At 46.3% G+C, this 22860-nt stretch overlaps 2 protein-coding genes across 7 annotated transcripts in view; one reads left to right on the top strand and one right to left on the bottom strand.

Moving 5' to 3' along the window:
• Window positions 1-233: 233 nt before the first annotated feature.
• On the bottom strand, window positions 234-4663 carry RPL6 (ribosomal protein L6). Of its 3 annotated transcripts, none has more exons than XM_033220526.1 (7): window positions 4620-4663; window positions 3473-3709; window positions 3291-3389; window positions 1796-1939; window positions 1342-1390; window positions 898-1082; window positions 234-420 (listed from the first exon to the last, which is right to left on the bottom strand). In XM_033220526.1, the coding sequence occupies exons 2-7, from the start codon at window positions 3707-3709 to the stop codon at window positions 268-270; spliced, it is 867 nt and encodes a 288-aa protein (XP_033076417.1). In that variant the 5' UTR covers window positions 4620-4663; the 3' UTR covers window positions 234-267. The 3 variants fall into 3 exon arrangements, with proteins under 3 accessions (XP_033076417.1, XP_033076418.1, XP_033076419.1); XM_033220527.1 differs by lacking the exon at window positions 4620-4663 and adding an exon at window positions 4352-4366; XM_033220528.1 differs by lacking the exon at window positions 4620-4663 and adding an exon at window positions 4082-4352.
• Window positions 4664-13186: 8523 nt separating this feature from the next.
• PTPN11 (protein tyrosine phosphatase non-receptor type 11) overlaps window positions 13187-22860 on the top strand; it is a 102809-nt gene continuing 93135 nt past the window's right edge. For 2 of the 4 annotated variants that reach the window (XM_033220522.1, XM_033220524.1), the window contains exon 1: window positions 13187-13414. In XM_033220522.1, coding sequence (XP_033076413.1) covers window positions 13401-13414 — 14 coding nt within the window. In that variant the 5' untranslated portion in view covers window positions 13187-13400. The remainder of the gene's footprint in view (window positions 13415-22860) is intronic. The other 2 variants (XM_033220525.1, XM_033220523.1) reach the window with 1 other exon arrangement.

Below are 22860 nucleotides of genomic sequence, written 5' to 3'. Positions count from 1 at the left end.
TTACCTTGGTAGAAGGTGGATGACAAAGTTATTAGCCAGGCACCAAGAATGAATCTGAAGCCAAGAACACCAATGCAAAGCCAACAAGCAAGCTCTCTTGTAGACACCCCTTCCCTTCCAATCCCATTCTCTACAAAGGAAATCCCCAGGTGACCTGGCATGGTCAGACTACACCTTTAGGCAGGTAAGAATTTTTTTAAAAAACCAAAAATTTACAAGAGACACAAACAAAATGTAGTTAGCTATTTAATGAGGTTCTTAAGACATTTAGAACACCAATTTGTGAGGATAAATTCCATTCGTCAGGGCAAAAACAGATCGCAGGTAGCCCTGGAGCTGAGGAACAGCTTTGATTTTTGGTAGAATTTGTGAGTCCACAGCTTTCTGATCAATCTTGCGCTGCTCTGTAATCTCGTATTTCTAAATAAAGAGAAAGTTAAACATTTTAAAACAGGCACATATCAAATTACTTGTAGGTCAACTAAGGAGTCCTGTCTCACAAGTACCAATCTCCAAGAATACTTAGAAAACATTAAAGACAATTTTGACAATCCTTTCCTTGGAATGCTGTGAAATACAACCCATTTTTTATGTAATAAAAACAGCTCTTAAGCTTTTGTATACTTTAGTACACATCAAGGATAAGTAAGGGCACATTCCCAATAGCAGTTAATTCCCACACAATTCCACCAAACTTCAGAATTCGAAGTTGAGCTCCCAGACTGCTAAAAGAACTACTCAATTTAAAAGAATCTGGAATACTAAGTATCTCCCGGTATTCTTCATTATTTAACCTTTCATTTTTCTTCTTTTTGTGTAACAATGCTTAGGCCTGTTTCTTTTCACTCCCAGGAAGAAGGGCCAGTGCTAACACAGGAGAGACAAGTAGAAACTTACCTCTTTCTCTGTGTCGAAGATCTCACCTTCCTGGTGTCTGGGCTTCCTCAACTTCTTCTTCTTGAAGTAAGCATCAGTAAGATGTTTTGGGATTTTGACATTGCTGATATCGATTTTGGTTGAGGTGGCAATGACAAATTTCTGGTGTGTTCTTCGTAGAGGAACTCGATTGAGGACCAGAGGTCCTAAGGGGGAAAAATTAATTTAGCAAGGAAAAGGGGGAACAATCATCATCCCGCAATTTAGGTGACCATTACTTGTTATGTTGCTACACAAAAAACAGCACCTGTCTAACCCACATGCACACAAGGCAATGAAATGGGCCTCAGACACTTGTGGCATTAAAAAGTGTCTACCGTGTAGGCAGTAGCAAACAAACGTGTATATTGCAAGCATTTAAAAATGGAAGTTTCACAGAACATCACAATCCAAGGATTTTCTTACCAGTCACAAGTAACAAGCCACTAGCCAGCTGCTTCAAGAAAACCACCCTCTGTAAGTTAAAAAAGAAAATAATTAGTTTTCTGCAATTAAAAGCTGATTTCTGAATTCATAAAATCACAAGCATCTAAATTTGGGTAAAGGAAATTTCTACATGTATATGTATATAGCTCAGCAGTTCTGGAAGCAACCACAGCAAGCTACTAAGGTAGTACTCCAGGCATAAATACATTTTTGAGCAAATGAACATGTGTAACATAATCAACAGCAGGAAATGGCTAATACATCACCATGGATTAAACTTGTTATTTGCCACAAATAAGTTGTATCTTGCAGATCATTTCCCCTTGCCCCAAACACAGGTAAATAAAGGAAAACTACACCTAGCATGCAAACGCATTGCCACCAGGAACCCCAGGCAGCTGCAGTGAAGCTCCTCAAGCACAGAAACTCTCACCTTGCCCCTGTGGCGCCCAGTGAGGATGATCAGAATGGTCCCGGGGGTAATGCTGGCTCGCAGTTTTCTCACGTGCTGACTGAAGGGTTTTTTGCCGTGGCTCAACAGCTTTCGAGGCACATCTTCAGTAGGATAATATCTAGGCTGGGGAGAGCCCATAGATCCAACTTAATTAAATAAGCCATTCAGATTGGTAGAAGCGAGCTGTCAGCCAAATTTCTGCTATAGTCTTTTTATTTATTTTGAAGTATAACATTTACACGATTCCATTTTCATTTCTGCTAAGTAGATTTTAAACTTGGAAAAGGTCAATTATGGTTCTGCATCCTGTGTGCAAAACAGGACAGAAACCATTTAATGAATGAGCTGTGTGTTCAAGCAAATAAAGCATCAAGCAAGTCACCTTTGTAATCTTGAGCAAAAACTAAACCCCAGAGATTACACGAGTGACATGCCACATTTTGCAGATTAGGGATACACGGCTTGTTTTCCAGTTCAAGTAAAGTGTGTTAATATCCTAGCCACTTCATCTGATCTTCACAGCAACAAGTCTTACTCCCACTTCATGCACAAAGGAAAACAAATTGCATAAAACCAGACAGTAGGACTGGCAGATCATTTGTTGCAAAAGTTAGACACCATGCAAGGGCCATTAAAGACGTAACTACAAATAACTCACAATAAACTATTTCTAACTATACCATATCATTAGTGCAGTCTCACTTTCACCACAAACATGATCACCTAATAGGAAAACGAGTTCACGAGACTACTGTCAACTTCCCTCTCATGCAGTAATCTTCAGCTGTGAAACTGTATGGTGTAACTTACTTGGGAATGTTCCCATAATGAAAATCACAGAGAAAATCCTCAGACTACATTGGGTCTTGTGTGTGGTAAAGGGGGCCAAGAAACACTGCTCTAGTGGGAAATGTTCTATACAACAGGCTATATATTATTTCATTTGATCTCCATAATAACTCTTTGAGGTAAACCCTCATTCCCATCTTATTTTTTTTGAGATGGAGTCTCCCTCTGTCGCCCAGGTTGGAGTGCAGTAGTGCAACCTCTGCCTCCCGGGTTCAAGAGATTCTCCTGCCTCAGCCTCCAGAGTAGCTGGGACTACAGACACGCAACCAGCTAATTTGTGTATTTTTAGTAGACATGTGGTTTCACCATGTTGGCCAGGCTGGTCTTGAACTCCTGACCTCAGGTGATCTGCTCGCCTCAGCCTCCCACAGTGCTGGGATTACAGGCATGAGCCATCATGCCCAGCCTCATTCCCATTTTATATGCAAAGGAACAAAGCACAGAAGAGTAACTTAAATTATTTAAGACTAATAGTAAATGTTGAAGCCAAGTTGCAAACCCAGAGCCCTTTATTTTCTATCAGAAATTCTCTGGTATGCAGAAACTTACAGTATCAAAGTACTCAAAAACACCTTCAGTGTTCAAGCACAAACTGAAAATCCAATTTACAGTCCCCATATCTTACCATTTTGCGAAGTTTAACCACCCGGGTACCGCCGTTCTTGTCACCACCAACTGGTTTTGTAAGAGTTGCAAGAACCTTCTCCTTCTTTTTCTTTTCAACCTGCAAGGACACAAATGCATCAATAATAAGAGAATGCCAATTAAGGTTAAGACACAAGGGTCAGTGGTCCCCTCTTCCCTTACCTTGGATTTAGCGGCTGAGTACTTCCTCTTGTACATGGCCTTTCTGGAATACATGGCAGATCGGGAATACCTGCCAATTCCTCTGACAAGGACAGGGTTGCGGCTGCAATGGGGCTTCCCCTTCTTGGGCTTCTTAGCCTTGAGGTTACCCTTTTTCACCTTGCCACCAGCATCAGCCTTCTTGACTTCAGGTTTCTTCTCTTTAGTATCTGGCTTCTCAACTTTTTCACCCGCCATCTACAAATAGTTTTTGTAGACAAAAAAGGCATTTCATCTCTTAACAAGACAATGACGACCTGTACATGAATGGGCTGAGCTCCCCAGACTACAATCCCTTCCCCAGTAAGATACAGGCCTTCAACTCTACCCATTCTACTCCAACCTTCACTATGTCTCATTTAGGGGTTGTCTCCCCAATACACTATAAACTATTCTCTTGAGGATTTGAAACTATCTCACACCTATTAGGTTTTTGCCAAATACTGAGCAGTCAGAAGTCTGTACAACCATCATTTTTTTATCACTGTTTTGCTAATTAGAAAACTAAGATGCATAATGTGCCCACAGGTTGGAAGCACCAGGACCAGAACTTGAAATCCCTTTTAGTACCTTTCGTCTTAACCCTTAAAAGCAATGTCTCTTTTCAAGAAACTCGATTTAGGAATTGCGAACACAAACACAATCAGTCCAAATTGAGCCCAAACAGAAAAAGATCGTAAAGACCAAGAGGCGACTTCTGGTCGTGGACGCTGAGACGCGAAACGTTTTGGTTTCAGTGCGGAACCCCAACTTGGCTGCGACAGGCTCAGTGTCATCTTCTGGAACCCAGGAACGGGAACTCAGTGCACGCGCCGTCGCCCCGCTTCCTCTAACACCCACCAGTCCGCTACGGGTCCCCGAAACGGCTTCGTTCCTCTAGTCCAAGAGAGTGGCGAACAGCCGGAGGGAGCCACTACGGCATTCTACCTCACCCTCTTCGTGCCCCGCTGCAAACCCAAACGGCAAAAATGAAGCGTCTGGAAGGCCTCTCAGTTAGCCTTGGGCATGTCCGACCCCTGTAGGTGTCGACCGGATGCCCTCCAGGTTCGGATGGCGAAGGATTGAAAGTCCTGAACTAGAGTCTTGCAAAGAACACCGCCATTCTTACCTTGCAAGATGGGAAAGAGAACTAAGGTTTCGGCTTCCGGTCTATAAGCAATCATGGGAAGTGCGAGTCTCACTTCCTTCCGGATCTGGGGCATCATGGGGAATGTAGTATTTCGCTAATAAGAAAAAAGTAGTAAATCCTAGGCCGAGTGCGGTGGCTCACGCCTGTAACCCCAGCGCTTTGGGAGGCCTAGGCAGGCGGATCACGTGAGGTTGCCAGTTCGAGACCAGCCTGGCCAATATGGCGAAATCCTGTCTCTGCTAAAAATACAAAAGTTAGCCGGGCGTGGTGGTGAGTGCCTGTAATGTCAGCTACTCGAGGCGCGGAGGCAAGGAGAATCACTTGAATCTGAAGGTGGAGGTTGTAGTAAGCCGAGATCACAACACTGCGCTCTGGGCAACAGAGCAAGATTCTGTCTCAAAAAAGGTGTGTGTGTGGGGGGCGGGTAATGGCTGGGCGCGGTGGCTCACGCCTGTAATCCCAGCACTTTGGGAGGCCGAGGCGGGTAGATCCCTTGAGGTCAGGGGTTTGAGACCAGCCTGGCCAACATGGTGAAACTCCATCTCTACTAAAAATACAAAAATTAGCCGGTCGTGGTGGTGGGCGCCTGTAATCCCAGCTACTCCGGAGGCTGAGGTGGGAGAATCGCTTAAACCCAGGAGGCAGAGGTTGCAGTGAGCTGAGATCCTGCCACTGTGTGCCACCGCACTCCGGCCTCAAAGACTCAGTCTCAAAACAATAACAGACTCAGTCTCAAAACAACATCCAGACTCAGTCTCAAAACAATAACAACAACAACAACAACAAAATTAACTGAGTGTGGTGGTTAGTGCCTGTAGTCCCAGCTACTTGGGAGGCTAAGGCGGGAGGATCACTTGAGTCCTGGAGGTCTGGGCTGCAGTGCAGTAAGCCCTCATCTTGTCACTTGAGATAAGGTCAGTGGTCCCCTCTCCCTTACCTTGGATTTAGCAGCTGAGTACTTCCTCTTGTACATGGCCTTTCTCATTCCTGTCTGGCCTACAGAATGAGACTCTGTCTCAAAAAAAGTTAAAAAATATAAAGTGAGGATAACAATAGTAACTTACTTCATAAGGTTGTTGGGAACATTAAATAATATACACAACAGTACTGAGAAGCATATTTGATGGATGGTAAATGCTACATAAGTGTTAGTTCTTTTTTTTTCTTTTCTTTTGAGATGGAGTCTCGCTCTGTCATCCAGGCTAGAGTGCGGTGGCACGATCTTGGCTCACGGCAACCTCTGTGTCCCGGGTTCAAGTGATTCTCCTGCCTCAGCCTCCCGAGTAGCAGGGATTACAGGCACACACCACCATGCCCAGCTAATTTTTTGTATTTTTAGTAAAGACAGGGTTTCACCATGATGGCCAAGCTAGTTTTGAACTCCTGACCTCAAGTGATCCACCCACCTCAGCCTCCCAAAGTGCTGGGATTACAGGTGTGAGCCACCATGCCTGGCCAACTGTTAGGTCTTGTTATTGTCACCATCATCACCACTATCATCTGATCATCAACATTCTAGTTGTTGTTAAGTATTCTGCTAAAGTTTATGCGCCAGAGATAATAAGCAATATTGCATGCAATGTGCCTTGCTTTATCTCATTTAATTCTCCCAAAAACCTGTGAACGATACTATTATGAGGAAACTGAGGTAAGTCCAGGACATTAAGTAACTTGTTCACAGCATAGATCTGATTCCAAAGATTGCACTGTTGACCATTAGGCTGCAAGATTAAAGAGATGATTAATGAAGATGAAGATGCATGATAGTTTTGCTCATGTTAGAATTAAAAATAAGAATACTTGTTATCTTTTGCAAAATAACACAGTATATGTGATAGTTCTTTACTGCTTCAAAGTCCTTGAGCCAACATGTACACATTTGTAATACCTTCTATCTTGCGTTTTCCATTTTCCTCCATTTGTTTTTTTCTGGTTGCTAGAGCTTTTCACCTTGATTTTTTTCAGATAGAAACCACCTGCTTCATGGCTGTGTCTCTGAGAATCATTTAGCCTTTTTCTGGTTCTGATTGACTGAGGATACAAATACAATGATCAGATGAACACTGCCCTTTTTTTTGAGAATGGGAATGTCAGCAGCTTTATTTGTTTAGCTTCCTCAGCAAAGCACCTCTTAGAAACTTCAACTGCAGTAAATGTACCACAATGAATGAATGAAATGCACAGTTGCGGCCGGGCGCGGTGGCTCAAGCCTGTAATCCCAGCACTTTGGGAGGCCGAGACGGGCGGATCACGAGGTCAGGAGATCGAGACCATCCTGGCTAATACGGTGAAACCCCGTCTCTACTAAAAAAATACAAAAAATTAGCCGGGCGAGATGGCGGGCGCCTGTAGTCCCAGCTACTCGGGAGGCTGAGGCGAGAGAATGGCGTAAACCCGGGAGGCGGAGCTTGCAGTGAGCTGAGATCCGGCCACTGCACTCCAGCCTGGGCGACAGAGCGAGACTCCGTCTCAAAAAAAAAAAAAAAAAAAAAAAAAAGAAATGCACAGTTGCTTACGTGGGCCCCCCCAAAATTTCTGGCAATCTCAGAGAATTTCACCTAGTAAACGCCCCAAAATAGTTGTTGAATGACCTGTCATTAAAATAAAAACGTAGATGAACCCCCTCTTGTGTTTTGTTGCGGTATTGCAAAATTTACAATTCATTAGTTGGGCAAAATAACATGTTTAGTTATAAAGTAAATATTTTTATAAGCTTAGTTTTGCATGTATAAAATTCTCTGAAATTTGTGCAGCACTTTAATCACAAAGCAGACATTTTTGCAGACACTTAATCTTTTTTTTTTTTTTTTCCCAAGATGGAGTCGTGTTCTGTTGCCCAGGCTGGAGTGCAGTGGCGTGATCTTGGCTCACCGCAACTTCTGCCTCCTGGGTTCAAGCCATTCTCCTGTCTCAGCCTCCCGAGTAGTTGGGACTACAGGCGCCCGCCACCACGCCTGGCTAATTTTTTGTGTTTTTAGTAGAGACCGGGTTTCACCGTGTTAGCCAGGATGGTCTCGATCTCCTGACCTTGTGATCCGCCTGCCTCGGCCTCCCAAAGTGCTGGGATTACAGGCGTGAGCCTGGCAATTTTTTTAATTTTTATTAGAGACGGGATTTCACCATGTTGGCCAGGCTGGTTTCAAACTCCTAACCTCAGGTGATCTGCCCACCTCTGCCTCCTAAAGTGCTGGGATTACAGGCATGAGCCACCTCGCCCAGCCTAATTTTTTTTTGAGACGGAGTCTCGCTCTGTTGCCCAGGCTGGAATGCAAGGTGAGATCATGGATCACTGCAGCCTTGACCTCCTGGGTTCAAGCAATCCTCCCACCTCAGCCCCCTGAGTAGCTGGGAGTACAGTGCACACCACCATACCTGGCTCATTTTTTTACGTTTTTTGTAGACACGGGGTCTCACAATGTTGCCTCAGCTGTATTTTTTGTTTTTTGTTAGACAGTAAGTCTTTTAAAGCCTGGCAACATGGTGAAACCCTGTCTCTGCTAAAAATACAAAAATTAGCCCGGCTTGGTGGCGGGCGCCTGTAGTCCCAGCTACTCGGGAGGCTGAGGCAGGAGAATGGTGTGAACCCGGGAGGTGGAGCTTGCAGTGAGCTGAGATCATGCCACTGCACTCCTGCCTGGGCGACAGAGCAAAGACTCTGTCTCAAAAAATAAAATAAAATAAAGTAAAATAAAATTCAGATGGAGTGTTTTTTTTTTTTTTTTTTTTTTGCTATGTTGCCCAGGTTGGTCTCAAACTCCTGGTCTCAAGACATCCTCCTGTTAGCTACCATGCCCGGCCATATAAATTAATATGCCAGGCACTACTCCAGGCATATAAAGATGGGAAGACCAGCTGGTGGCTCATGCCTGTAATCCTAGCACTTTGGGAGGCAGGATGATTGTTTGAGCCCAGGGGTTTTAGACCAATCTGGGTAACATGGCAAAGCCCTGTCTGTATTTAAAAAAAAAAAAGGAAGACAATGACTCTGTCTTAAAAGGAGCTCATAATCTAGAGGAAGACACAGAACAACGATGACAGAACCCACAATGATGTTGAAATGTGTTAGGTGCTGATAGAGGCATGAAGAGGCAACCCCAGGAGCATAGGAAGGGAGTCTCTCTTTTATTCTCAAAAAGTGAAAGAATGTTTTCTGGAGGAGCTGCTTAAGTTGGAGCTGAACCTTGCATGACTGTTTTCCAGATGGAGAAGGGTTTGAAGAGTATTCCAGGCAGTAGGAACTAAATTTTGGAAGGCAGGGATGCAAGAAACAGCTAGAAGCCTTTAGAAACTGCCAGATTATGTGAGGGTGTTGGCACAGGCCATATCTAGAAGGGACTGATGTACTAAGGGAAGGAGTTCAACTTAATGCTAGAGGGTTTGAACCTCCTTCATACAACAGGGGAGTGACGTGATTAAATTTGTATTTTAGAAAGATCATTCATTCTAGTTGCAGAGTATGCAGAATATAGGAAACACTAGGGAGGTAGTAGTTCCTGCACTCAAAGAGCTAATAGTTTACTTTGGAAAAGAGACAAATGATAGCCAGCTTTTATCAAGTGCTGACTCTGCCAGACACTGTTCTAAGGACTTCACAAACATACCCTATGGTAGGATTTTGATTCCTATTTTACAGAGAAGGAAACAGACACAGAGGAGTCAAATAACTTGCTTATAGACACCCAGGCTGCCAGATCAAGTGGCCGGGTGCGGTGGCTCACACCTGTAATCCTAGCACTCTGGGAGGCCGAGGCAGGCGGATCACGAGGTCAGGAGATCAAGACCATCCTGGCTAATGCGGTGAAACCCCGTCTCTACTAAAAAAATTACAAAACATTAGCCGAGCATGGTGGCTGAGGCAGCCTGGGAGGCGGAGCTTGCAGTGAGCCGAGATGGCGCCACTGCACTCCAGCCTGTGAGACAGAGTGAGACTCCATCTCAAAAAAAAAAAAAAAGAAAGAACTTAATTGGATGCTTCTTATATGATACAGGCTCTTAGATTTATAGTGTAGCGTGTTAGGTTCTAAGGATAGGTATCTTGGTGACCAGCTGACCTGGACTAGAGAATCAGGTGAGGCTTGTATTCCAGAGGAAGTGGCTCCTAGTCTGAGATCAGAGGCATAGAGTTGATGTGGAGGAGAGTCAGGAAGAACCCTCTGGGGAAAGAAAGCCGACTGTTAAAAGGCTCTAAGCTGGGAAAGAATATGGCATTATTGAGGGGAGCTGAAAGTCATTCAGCATGGCTGGATCATAGAAAATGAAGTGAGTAGTGGGGAGACGGGCTGGTGAAGTGATTGGGGATCAGAGTTAAACTCGGGTGCATTGGTTAACACCTGTAAATCCAAGGCCTTGGGAGGTCAAAGTGGGAGGGCTGCTTGAGGTCAGGAGTTCAAGGCCAGCCTGGGCAACATAGCAAGACCTTGTGTCTGAAAAAAATTTTTTTAACTTTGTTTTGGGCCGGGCATGGTGGCTCGCTTGTAATCCAGCACTTTGGGAGGCTGAGGTGGGTGGATCACTTGAGGTCAGGAGTTGGAAAGCAGCCTGGGCAGCATGGTGAAACCCTGTCTCTACTAAAGATACAAAAAAAAAAAAAAAAAAATTAGCTGGTAATGGTTGTGCGTGCCTATAATCCCAACTACTTGGGAGGCTGAAGCAGGAGAATCACTTGAATCCGGGAGGTGGAGGTTGCAGTGAGCCGGGATTGCGCCACTGCACTCCAGCCTGGGTGACAGAGTGAGAGTCCGCCTCAAACAAAACAAAAAACTTTTTTTTTTTTTGTAGGGACAGGGGTCTTAATCTGTTGCCCAGGCTGTTCTTGAACTCTTCGGGCTCAAGCAATCCTCCCACCTAGGAGTCCCAAAACACTGGGATTACAGACGTGAGCCACCACACCCGGGGGATAAACCTTTTTTTTTTTTTGGATTTCATCCTAAAAACAAGGAGAAGCCATTGACGAATTCAATGTAGGGAGTGACCAGTTTTGCAGTTTTTTTTTTTTGAGATGGAGTCTCGCTCTGTCGCCCAGGCTGGAGTGCAGCGGCGCAATCTTGGCTCACTGCAACCTCCACTTTCTGGGTTCAAGCAATTCTCTTGCTTCAGTCTCCCAAGTAGCTGGGACTACAGGTGCCCACCACTGCACCCAGCTAAATTTTGTATTTTTAGTAGAGATTGGGTTTCACCATGTTGGCCAGGCTGATCTCAAACTCCTGACCTCAGGTGATCCACCTGCCTCGGCCTCCCAAAGTGCTGTGATTACAGGTGTGAGCCACTGTGCCTGGCCACAATTAATTGTATTTTTAGTAGAGACGAGGTTTCACCATGTTGGCCAGACTGGACTCGAACTCCTGACTTCAGGTGATTCACCTGCCTTGGCCTCTCAAAGTGCTGGAATTACAGGCATGAGCTACGGTGCCCAGCCTAGTTTTGTAGTTTAGATTACTCTGGCTACTATGTGGAGATTGGATTAGGAAGTTTAGGCCTGCAGGCCTGAGATCAGTTAAAATGTTGCTTGTCATCTAGGTGGCCAGGTTTAGGGAGAGGGACAAATGCTTCTTGAATGGCTATTATGTGAATTAAATTGACATATATTAAAGGTGATCTCTGTAAGGAGCACATGAGTGCTGAAGCAGTTAGCACACAGTATGAGAGTCATTTGTATATGAATGAAATAGGCAAGCATTAAAACAATGAGGCTTCTGGAGCTATATAGATATGGGTTAAACTTTACGGCTCTGCCATTCATTAGATCTGTAGCCTTTATTTATTTATTTTGAGAAAGAGTCTTGTCCTGTCGTCCAGGCTGGAGTGCAGTGGTGCAATCTGGGCTCACTGCAACCTCTGCCTGTCTGGTTCAAGCAATTCTCCCACCTCAGCCTCCGGAGTAGCTGGGACTACAGGTGTGCGCCACCAACCCCGACTAATCTTTGTATTTTTAGTTGATATGGGGTTTCACCATGTTGGCCAGGCTGGTCTTGAACGCCCGACCTCAAGTGATCTGCTCTCCTTGGCCTCCCAAAGTGCTGGGATTACAGGTGTGAGCCACCACACCCAGCTAGATCTGTAGCCTTCAATGAGTCATATGGGCATCAATCAAGTAAAAAACTCTACTCTTCTCAATCTGGTCTGAGTCACCACTATTCCCAGAGCAGAATACTACAGTATTCCCGTATTTTGGCTGGCTTCTCTGTTTCTGGCCTTGCCCTCTTGCTCGAGCTTCACAGTGTCCAAAATAATACTTCCCCACCACCCGGCTTTTTTTTTTTTTTTAGAGACAGGGTCGTGCCATGTTGCCCAGGCTGGTCTCGGACTCCTAGGCTCAAGCAATCCTCCTGCCTTGGCCTCCCAAAGTGCTGGGATGAAGGCGTGAGCCACCATACCTGGCCTGAGTGCAGTGGCCTGATCTCGGCTCACAGCTGCCTCGACCCTCCAGGCTCAAGCAATTCTCTCACCTCAGCCTCCCGAGTAGCTGGGACTACAGGCGCGCGCCACCACGCCCGGCTAATTTTTGTATTTTTTGTAGAGATGGGATTTCACTATTTTGCCGGGGCTGGTTCCCAACTCCCGGACTCAAGCGATTCGCCCGCCTCAGCCTCCCAAAGGGAAGTGCTGGGATTTCAGGCGTGTGCCACTGCTCCCACCCCAAAGTAGTATTTGTTGTTGTTGTTATTATTATTATTATTGAGACGGAGTTTCGCTCTATTGCAGGCTGGAGTGCACTGGTGCGACCTCGGCTCACTGCAACCTCTGCCTCCCAGGTTCAAGCGATTCTCCTGCCTCAGCCGCCCAAGTAGCTGGGACTACCGGCGAACGCCACCACGTCCAGCTCATTTTTGAATTTTTAGTGGAGAACATGTTGGCCAGGATGGTCTCCATCTCTTGACCTCGTGATCCGCCCGCCTCGGCCTCCCAAAGTGCTGGGATTACGGGCGTGAGCCAACGCGCCCGGCCTATTACTAGTTTTTTTAGGCAGTGTCTTGCCCTGTCGCCCAGGCTGGAGGGCGGTGGCGTGATCGCGACTCACTGCAGCACCGACTTCCCGGGCTTAAGTTATCCCCCCGCCGCAGCCTCCACGCCTGGCTAGGGTTTTGCATTTTTTGTAGAGATGACATGTCTTTTTTGCCCAGGCTGGCCTCTAACGCCTAAGCTTAAGCGACCCTCTTGCCGCAGCCTCCTAAAGTGTTGGGGTTACGGGCGTGAGCCACCGCGCCCAGCCTAATGGAGGAAACTGAGGCTCGGAGACAGTGGGTAATTTCCCCAAGGTTCCACAGCTAATGAGTGGAGCGGCGATTTGTGGAACGAAATGAATGAAATCGATGTGGCAGTGGGCCCGGACGCGCCCGGTCGGTGGAGTGGCTTAGACGCCCAGCGCGCAGCTCACACCCGACGGCCGCGGTTTCCGGGAGGAAGCAAGGATGCTTTGGACGCTGCGCTTAGCGCCTCCGCGGAACCCCCGCGCTGCCATTCCCGGCCTTGGCTCGGTCCTCGGCTGACGGGAAGCAGGAAGTGGCGGCGGGCGTCGCGAGCGGTGACATCACGGGGGCGACGGCGGCGAAGGGCGGGGGCGGAGGAGGAGCGAGCCGGGCCGGGGGGCGGCTGCACAGTCTCCGGGATCCCCAGGCCTGGAGGGGGGTCTGTGCGCGGCCGGCTGGCTCTGCCCCGCGTCCGGTCCCGAGCGGGCCTCCCTCGGGCCAGCCCGATGTGACCGAGCCTAGCGGAGCTTGAGCAAGGAGCGGGTCCGTCGCGGAGCCGGAGGGCGGGAGGAACATGACATCGCGGAGGTGAGGAGCCCCGAGGGGCCCGGCCCGGGCCTCGGCCCGGCCCCCGCCGCGTTCGGTCAGCCCCGTCCGGAAGGGGGCGCCCCGGCCGGGCTTCGGGCTCCCGCCCCGGATCGGGATTGGGGGCCAGTTCCCTCCTCGTCCCCTGTCCCTCCTCGGCCCGGGGGCCGGCCCCACCGCGCCCCCACCCCTTGGGTCCCCATTCATTTCCTGCCTCCCCGAGTTCCGGCTGCGGCAGCCCCGGGGATGCCCGTCAGGCCCGGGGCAGGTAGAGCCGCCTAGGGAACCACGGGCGCCAGCGGCCCGGCTCAGCGCCGCATTCCTGACCCATTGCCTCATGAGAATTGCCTCATGGTGATTCCGAAATAACCCTGCTCACTTGGGGAGGCTCCTTGGGACGCGAGATGGGAGTTGCGCGGGGCCGGGCCCCCAGTGGTCTAGTCGTTCTGGGTCACTGTGCCACTTGCGTGCATTTGGGGACGTCACGAAGGACCCCTGACCCTTTTATGTGCCCCTTTGTGTCTTCTTTTTCTCCCACCGCTCACGTGCCAGAAATGGAAAAACTGACTGTATCTGCAGCCACTAGAAGTATTTCCTTCCTCTGCGATCTTCGCTTTGGGAGATGGAAAGGAAGGGAGCCGCATCTCGTTATTTAATCCTTCACTGCAACCTTAACAGTCAGGTCACTTTACTGGTACCCGTTTTATGGATGAGGAAACCGAGGCCCAGAAGCAACATGCTAGTAAATGACAAGATTTGAAACTAAGGAGAATTAGTGAGTTAATGAGATCCTTTGAAAGATCAGGGTACTATTACTGCTAATAGCTAACATTTGCTTAGTTCTGACGACAGCCCTATCAGATGGCTACTATTATCCCCATTGTAAAGATGAGTAAACCGAGTTTGGGAGAGGTTAAGTAGATTGCCTAACCTCACAGCTGGTAGGTGGTGGAGACAGAATCCCTACTTTTAATCACTATGTTGCTTCTATTATTTTGTAACTATTGCTAACCACTTGTAAGTCTTAATTTTGTTGTCAAACAGTAGTGTGACCTGTTTTCAGATAATGATCCTGCTATTTTATATAGTCATTCTATATACCACTCACACTTAAGACCCATTGTCTATTTTTTTCCATGGTTGTTCAATTATGGTCACTGTCTCAGACATTTAAAAAACGATTCAAGCTATTGAGGCTATTTGAATGAGATTTTTCTTTCTTTCTTTTTTTTCTCTTTTTTTGAGATGGAGTCTCACTCTGTTAACAGCCCAGGCTGGAGTGCAGTGGCACGATCTCGGCTCACCACAACCTCCACCTCCTAGGTTCAAGCGATTCTCCTACCTCAACCTCCCAAGTAGCTGGGACTACCGGCGTGCCACTATGCCCAGCTAATTTTTTTTTTTTTTTGAGACTGAGTCTCGCTCTCTTGCCCAGGCTGGAGTGCCGTGGCGCAATCTCGGCTCACTACAAGCTCCGCCTGGCAGGTTCAAGCCATCCTCCTGCCTCAGCCTCTGGAGTAGCTGGGACTACAGGTGCCCGCCACGACGTCCGGCAAATTTTTTGTGTTTTTAGTAGAGACGGGGTTTCACCATGTTAGCCAGGATGGTCTTGATCTCCTGACCTTGTGATCTGCCCACCTCGGCCTCCCAAAGTGCTGGAATTACAAGCGTGAGCCACCGTGCCCGGCCAATTTTTGTATTTTTAGTAGAGACGGGGTTTCACTATGTTGGCCAGGTTGGTCTCAAACTCCTGACCTCGAGATCCGCCTGCCTCGGCCTCCCAAAGTGTTGGAATTACAGGTGTGAGCCACCGCACCCGGTCTGAATGAGATCTTTCAAAATATTAGGAATGTCTCCTCTAAACACACCTGGCATGTTATTCTTACATAGATCTGGAATTTAAAAAGGGGAGAAAAAAGAAAACAACTGGTAGGAAGTGAGTGACTTGGACAGGTCTGTTGGCAAGTGCTTGCAGATCTGGGTAATATATAACTGCATTTCAACGGAACAGTGTATAGCCTCAAATGTTCTAATTCTTTAGGGAGCTTTTAAATAAACAGTTGTCTATTCTTTAATCTAATAGTCATTGAGCCTTTTGTTCCTGGTGTCTGCTCTTCCAGACAAGTAAGGATCTGCTGCTTTAGGGGGCTGAGGGTTGGGAAAAGATCTGCGTAGTAATAGACCCTACATTGTCCAGTTTGTTAGTTTAGAAGCATGGAAGTGTGGGCATAGTCAAAGCAGCAAGTGGTAAAGATGACAGTTTGAAATGGAGTAATTCCTTCTCCCCTCCAGCCCTGGTATTGTGTACCACCCAAAAAGCCAGATTATGAACATAACACACAGAATTTTGAATGATTTATCATTTTTTGGATTATAAGTGTGTTTTATTAACCAGCCTTAATGAGCTATAAATGACATGCAATTAAATGCATATAATTTAAATGTACAATTTGATCAGTTTTGACATACATATACACGTGGGAAACCACCACCACAGTCAAGATAATGAACACATCTATCGTCCCTCGTAATTTTGCCTCATGTTTTTTGTAATCCCTTGTTTGTTCTTAGGCAGCCACTGTTCTGCTTTCTGTCACTATATATTAGTTTATATTTTCTTTTTTTTTGAGACGGAGTCTTGCTCTGCCGCCCAGGCTGGAGTGCAGTGGCCGGATCTCAGCTCACTGCAAGCTCCGCCTCCCGGGTTTACGCCATTCTCCTGCCTCAGCCTCCCGAGTAGCTGGGACTACAGGCGCCCGCCTCGTCGCCCGGCTAGTTTTTTGTATTTTTAAGTAGAGGCAGGGTTTCACCGTGTTAGCCAGGATGGTCTCGATCTCCTGACCTCGTGATCCGCCCGTCTCGGCCTCCCAAAGTGCTGGGATTACAGGCTTGAGCCACCGCGCCCGGCATATTAGTTTATATTTTCTAAAATTTTATTGTTTTTTTAAAAATTTTTAAATTGTTTGAATAGAGATGGGGTCTCACTGTGTTGCCCAGGGCAGTCTCAAACACCTGGGTTCAAGTGATCCTCTCACCTTGGCCTCTTGCAGTGTTGGGATTATAGGCATGAGACACCCTGCCCAGCCCTAGAATTTTATTATTATTGTTACTATTATTTTTTTTGAGAGTCTCACTTTGTTGCCCGGGCTGGAGTGCAGTGGTGCGATCACTGCAGCCTTGTTTTCCTAGGCTCAATCCATCCTTCCTTCTCAGCTTGCCGATTACTGGAACTACAAGTGTGCACCACCACACCCAGCTAATTTTTGTATTGTTTTGTAGATACAGAGTTTTGCCAGGTTGGCTAGACTGGTCTCAAACTCCTGGGCTCAAGCGATCTTCCTGCCTTGGCCTCCCAAAGTGCTGGGATTACAGGCATGAGCCACTGTGTCCGGCCTTCAAATTACTTTAACCTAGTATTAATTCATTCAACAGGAAGTTAATGAGCCAGGCAGGATAGGAAAATATTGCTAGTTTCTTTCTTTCTTTCTTTTTTATTTTTGAGACGGAGTTTCACTCTTGTTGCCCAAGCTGGAGTGCAGTGGCACGATTTTGGCTCACCACAACCTCTGCCTCCCAAATTCAAGCGATTCTCCTGCCTCAGCCTCCCGAGTAGCTGGGATTACAGGCATGGCCACCACGCCCGGCTAATTTTGTATTTTTAGTAGAGACGGGGTTTCTCCATGTTGGTCAGGCTGGTCTCGAACTCCCGACCTCAGGTTATCCACCCGCCTCGGCCTCCCAAAGTGCTGGGATTATAGGCGTGAGCCATCGTGCCCAGCCAATATTGCTATTTTCATGGCTGAGAGAGAGCAGACAAACACATGACTAAATAGGACAATTTCAGGTAGTAATAAATTCTAGGAGGGAAAAAAATCCTACAGAAATGTGAGGATGGGAGAATGCAGTTAGTTTTGATAGGTGATTTAGAGAAGGTGATTGTATGAGCTGATGCCCGAATGACGATTAGTGGTCTGAATTTTGTTTTGCTTAATTATCAAAATAACTCCTTTTGGGTTAGACTTTTATATGCATCCAGTAATTAAAATGTAAATATACTCAATGTACTGATATCTCTCAGCATCATAGGTAGGGAAACTAAGGCATTGAGCAATTAAGTGACTTCTTCCTTGATCATGTAGCAGTGATAGTACTGGGTTTAGATTTTGAGGTTGCTTCTTTGCCCTTCTCTGCCTTTGTGAAACCAACAGAGCTGCCTGTATTTTCCAACTCTTCCTTCATCCTGTGGTACCTCCTTTACATCTGTTTTTGTTCCTCTGAAATCCATACGCGACGATGAGCTGAGGGGGCAGAAAATTGAGCTTGTTCTGAGACTGGAGGCTTTTGGTTTATCTCTTGCAGGTCAAGTACATTTTGTCCTGGGCTCTCCCTGGTGGCCACGTTTGTTTATCTCCTGCAGGAGTAAATAAACTTGCCTTGCTGAAAAATAACAGTTCTGTGTCTTTCCAGTTGAAACTGGGATGTCTTTATTAACGTTAGGTCCTGATGTAAGGCCAAGTTTTTGGTTAGAGTTGCTCAAGTGCAGAGGCCGCTGCTAAGATGACTTATCCCTCATGTCCATGGTCAATGTGGAGACTGTTATGAGTGGCACATGATGCTGGAAAAGCAGAGCCAACTCATGTTTGTAATTGTTCCTAGCAGGCCGTGGTGTACTTTGTTAGGCAGCCACAGAACAATCGAGAAACTCAGTTTATTCCCCTTCCCTCTGGGAAACACAGACAGCACTTGCCATCCGACGCCAACGTTTTTAAGGAAGAAAGAGGCAAAAAGTGGTGTTGGCAAGGTCTCTGGGTGTTGTGGACCCCAACCAAGGATTGGAGACTCTGAAATGGATTCAGATGCCCTAAAATGCAGCCCAGTTCTTACTGTGAATTTTGGAGGACTTTGTGCCTTGAGCAAATGTGTATATCTGATGCTCTTTGACAACACTGAAATAGGAAAAATACTATCCATGTTCGTGAGGAGCACTGAATTTAGGGAGGGAGACAGACTTTTATGCCAGCATCAAATTAATTTGATAAAGCTAGTACCAAAATTAAATTTGAATTTTTTTTTTTTTTTTGAGATGGAGTCTCGCTTTGTCGCCCAGGCTGGAGTGCAGTGGCACCATCTCGGCTCACTGCAAGCTCCGCCTCCCGGGTTCATGCCATTCTCCTGTCTCAGCCTCCGAGTAGCTGGTACTACAGGCACACACCACCACGCCCAGCTAATTTTTTGTATTTTTAGTAGAGACGGGGTTTCACCGTGTTAGCCAGGGTGGTCTCGATCTCCTGACCTCGTGATCCGCCCGCCTCGGCCTCCCAAAGTGCTGGGATTACAGGCGTGAGCCACCGCGCCCGGCTTTTTTTTTAAAAATAGAGTCTCGGCGGGCGCGGTGGCTCAAGCCTGTAATCCCAGCACTTTGGGAGGCCGAGACGGGCGGATCACGAGGTCAGGAGATCGGACCATCCTGGCTAACACGGTGAAACCCCGTCTCTACTAAAAATACAAAAAACTAGCGGGCGAGGTGGCGGGCGCCTGTGGTCCCAGCTATCGGGAGGCTGAGGCAGGAGAATGGCGTGAACCCGGGAGGCGGAGCTTGCAGTGAGCTGAGATCGGCCACTGCACTCCAGACCGGGCGACAGAGCAAGACTCCGTCTCAAAAAAAAAAAAAAAAAAAAAAAAAAAAATAGAGTCTCACTCCATCATCCAGGCTCGAGTGCAGTGATATAATCTTGGTCCACTGCAACCTGCACCTCTTGGGTTCAAACAATTCTTGTGCCTCAGCCTCCTAAGTAGCTGAGATTACAGGTGCATGCCACCAAGTCTGGCTAATTTTTATATTTTTAGTAGAGACGGGGTTTTACCATGTTGGCCAGGCTGGTCTTGAACTCCTGGCCTCAAGTGATCTGCCCACCTTGGCCTTCCAAAGGGCTGGGATTATAGGCATGAGCTACCACACCAGCTTGAAATTGGAAATTTATTGGTATAGATTATACTGTTTAGAATGTATGTGTATATATGTATATTTGTATACTCATATAAACACAAAGACACATTGTATGTGTTTCTATAATGTGTATATCTGTCTACATATGTATATACACATGCACAATGTCTTTTTTTTTTTTTTTTGAGACAGGGTCTTACCCTGTTGCCCAGCCTGGAAAGTGCAGTGGCATAATCTTGGTTCACTGCAGCCTCGACCTCCTGGGCTCAAGTGATCCTCCCATCTCAGGCTCCTGAGTAGCTGGGACTGACTACAGGCACGTGGCATCAAACTTGTCCAATTTTTCTATTTCTTTTGTAGAAATAGGGTCTTGCTATGTTGCCCAGGCTGGTCTCAAACTCCTGGGCTCAAGCTGTCTGCCTGCCTTGGCCTTCCAGAGTGCTAGCATTACAGATGTGAACCACTGTACCTGGCCTTTATCTATTTTAAAGATAATGGTTCAAGTTTTTATCATCTCACTGGCCCACTCTAATGGAACATCTATCCATCCATTGAAGAACTATTTATCATGGGGTAATTCTGTGCCAGGTATCGTGCTAGGCATTGAGTATTCCAGGTTTTAGGAAACAGCACATGCAAAAGTGCTGAAGTGGGAGAAGATCTTGGAGTGATTGAAGACTGGGAGAGAGCACATGTGGGAGCTTTGAGGCTGGGAAGATGGGAAGTAGGTGGGAACAGACCACACAGGGATTCTTAATGTCTTTAGTGTCATGTGGACCATGGAGAAGAGTGCAGATTGTATTTTTAGAGCAATGCAAAATCATAGAAGGATGTGATCAGGGGAGTGGCATGAGCTGATCTATTTTAAAATATTTCTCTGGCTGCTGTGAAGGAAGGATTGTAGGAGGCAGGAGTAGATTCAGGGAGATGAGACAAGTGATGAGAGAGGCTTTGAACTTGGGTAGAAGTAGTTTGTGGAAAGTCTTTTTTGGAGGTAGTTTTTGTTTATTGCCTGTCATCAAAGCAGGGATGCTGACCAATGAAACTCCATGAGAAAATAGTGATTTATAAAGACATAGCTATGCACTACCATTAAAAAGCTGCTTAAAAAAAAAAAAGATAAAAAGCTGCTTTAACAAATTTTTTTTTTGAGATGGGTCTTACTCCGTCACCCAGGCTCACGACCTCAGCTCACTGCAACCTCTGCCTGCCAGGCTCAAGCGATTCTCTCACCTCAGTCTCCCAAGTGGCTAGGACTGCAGGCACATGCCACCATGTCTGGCTAATTGTGTGTGTGTGTATGTGTAGAGGTGGGGTTTTGCCATGTTGCCCAGGCTGGTCTCAAACTCCTGAGCTTAGGCGATCCACCCGCCTCGGCCTCCAAAGTGCTGGAGATTACAGACGTGAGCCACTGCGCCCTGCCTAACAACTTCAAAAAAATTTTTACATTCAGTAGGATATTTATTGCATTATCGTTGGTGATGGCAAAATATTGGAGACAGCTGATATGTTCATCAATGGGGGGCTAGTTAAATGAAATACAGTGTAGCATGCATTAGAACACTTTTCAAGAATTTAACTTTTTTGTAGCCTTTTACTTCTAATGCTTGTCCCTATTGACCCCTTTTTTTTCTTCATAACTTACTCTTTTACTGTAGGATATTAAAATTTAATTAATTAGATTAGAAATGAGGAATATTCTTGTAATCTGTAGAAAGTAACAAACTATAAACTGACTTCCCAAGAACAAATATAATAATTTTTCTGGAGTAGCAGGTAAAAAAGATATAAATTTATATGCATACAAGAAACTGAAATTAGACTTTATACATTTAAAGGTTACAAATGCAGTTTTGTTACGTGAATCTATTGTCCAGCATTGAAGTCTGGGCTTTTAGTGTAACCATCACCTGAATAATGTAAATTATACCCATTAAGTAATTTCTCATCCCTCAAACCGCTCCCACCCTGAAATTAGACTTTGGATCCCTAGTTTAAATTTCACCCCTCTTTTTTTTGAGACAAGGTCTCACTCTGTCACCCAGGTTAGAGGGTGATGCTGCAATCATAGCTTACTGTAGCCTCAACCTCCTGGGCTCAAGGGATACACTCTCCTCAGCCTCCTGAGTAGCTGGAACTGCAGGCGTGCACCACCACATTCGGCTAAGTTTTTTGATTTTTTGTAGAGATGAGGTCTGAACTTCTGGACTCAAGCGATTCTCCCCAAGTGCTGGGATTACAGGTGTGGGCCGCCGCCCCCGGCCTAAACCTCCTTTCTCAGTATAGCAGCCTTGAGATGAAGTTCCTGAAATTACTGGCCAGCTTGACTGTTTCCCAACATCACTGGGGGAGGGGGATGCATAGATAAAATATTCAGCATCATTGTATTTTCTTTTTGTTTCATCAGCATCTTTTTTAAAAACTCACTTGACTTAAGTCCCGAGCCTTTGCAGATAGATCTGCATTCAGATTTCGGGTGTGATTTCCTGGCAAATAGTTCAGGTTTGTAAACTCTTTTTTTTTTTTGATACAGAGTTTCACTCTTGTAGGGCAGGCTAGAGTGCTGTGGCACCGTCTTGCCTCACTGCAACCCTTGCCCCGCTGATTAACATGATTCTCCTGCTTCAGCCTCCTGAGTAGCTGGGATTACAGGCATGCGCCACCACGTCTGGGTAATTTTTGTATTTTTAGTAGAGATGGGGTTTCGCCATATTGGCCAGGCTGGTCTTGAACTCCTGACTTCAGGTGATCTACCTGCCTTGGCCTCCCAAAGGGATTACAGGCGTGAGCCACACCACACCTGGCCAAAACTTTTTTTTTTTCTCTTTTTGTTGCTGAGAAATGTAAACTCTTACAGACAGGAATTACAAGTGTGAGCCACCGTGTCCAGCCTCTAACTATTGCTTGAAATAATGTAGAGACAGTTCCAGAGCCATGGAGAAGTATATGAAAAAGCAGTGTTAGGCCGGGCGCGGTGGCTCAAGCCTGTAATCCCAGCACTTTGGGAGGCCGAGACGGGCGGATCATGAGGTCAGGAGATCGAGACCATCCTGGCTAACACGGTGAAACCCCGTCTCTACTAAAAAATACAAAAAACTAGCCGGGCGAGGTGGCGGCGCCTGTAATCCCAGCTACTCGGGAGGTTGAGGCAGGAGAATGGCGTAAACCCGGGAGGCGGAGCTTGCCGTGAGCTGAGATCCGGCCACTACACTCCAGCCTGGGCGACAGAGCAAGACTCCGTCTCAAAAAAAAAAAAAAAGAAAAAGCAGTGTTAACTTAAATGATATACATGTCACAATTGCCTATGTGAAACTAACAAAATTATGCATGAGAAGTATCTATCCTGCATAACATCCACTAATAATAATAATGATAATAATAGTGAAAACTAATGTTTATTAAGTCCTTACTGTCTCCAGCCTCTGTGCTAAATACTGGTTACTAAGTTTCCTTGAAAATACTATTCTCATCTGTTTGTTCTTAATAACAGGATAGCATAATT

Source organism: Trachypithecus francoisi, unplaced genomic scaffold, assembly GCF_009764315.1.
Source record: "Trachypithecus francoisi isolate TF-2019V2 unplaced genomic scaffold, Tfra_2.0 Lachesis_group11, whole genome shotgun sequence".
Lineage (NCBI taxonomy): Eukaryota > Metazoa > Chordata > Mammalia > Primates > Cercopithecidae > Trachypithecus > Trachypithecus francoisi.
This window is presented reverse-complemented; position numbering and strand designations above follow the sequence as displayed.

Bases quoted from the DNA above. Each gene is read 5' to 3' on its own strand.
- RPL6 (XM_033220526.1), bottom strand. From the start codon at position 3,709: ATGGCGGGTGAAAAAGTTGAGAAGCCAGATACTAAAGAGAAGAAACCT. The intron at 1,391-1,795 runs GTGAGAGTTTCT...TTTAACTTACAG, and splicing joins CTGGGCGCCACAGGGGCAAG to AGGGTGGTTTTCTTGAAGCA. The intron at 421-897 runs GTAAGTTTCTAC...CTCTTTATTTAG, and splicing joins TCTTCGACACAGAGAAAGAG to AAATACGAGATTACAGAGCA.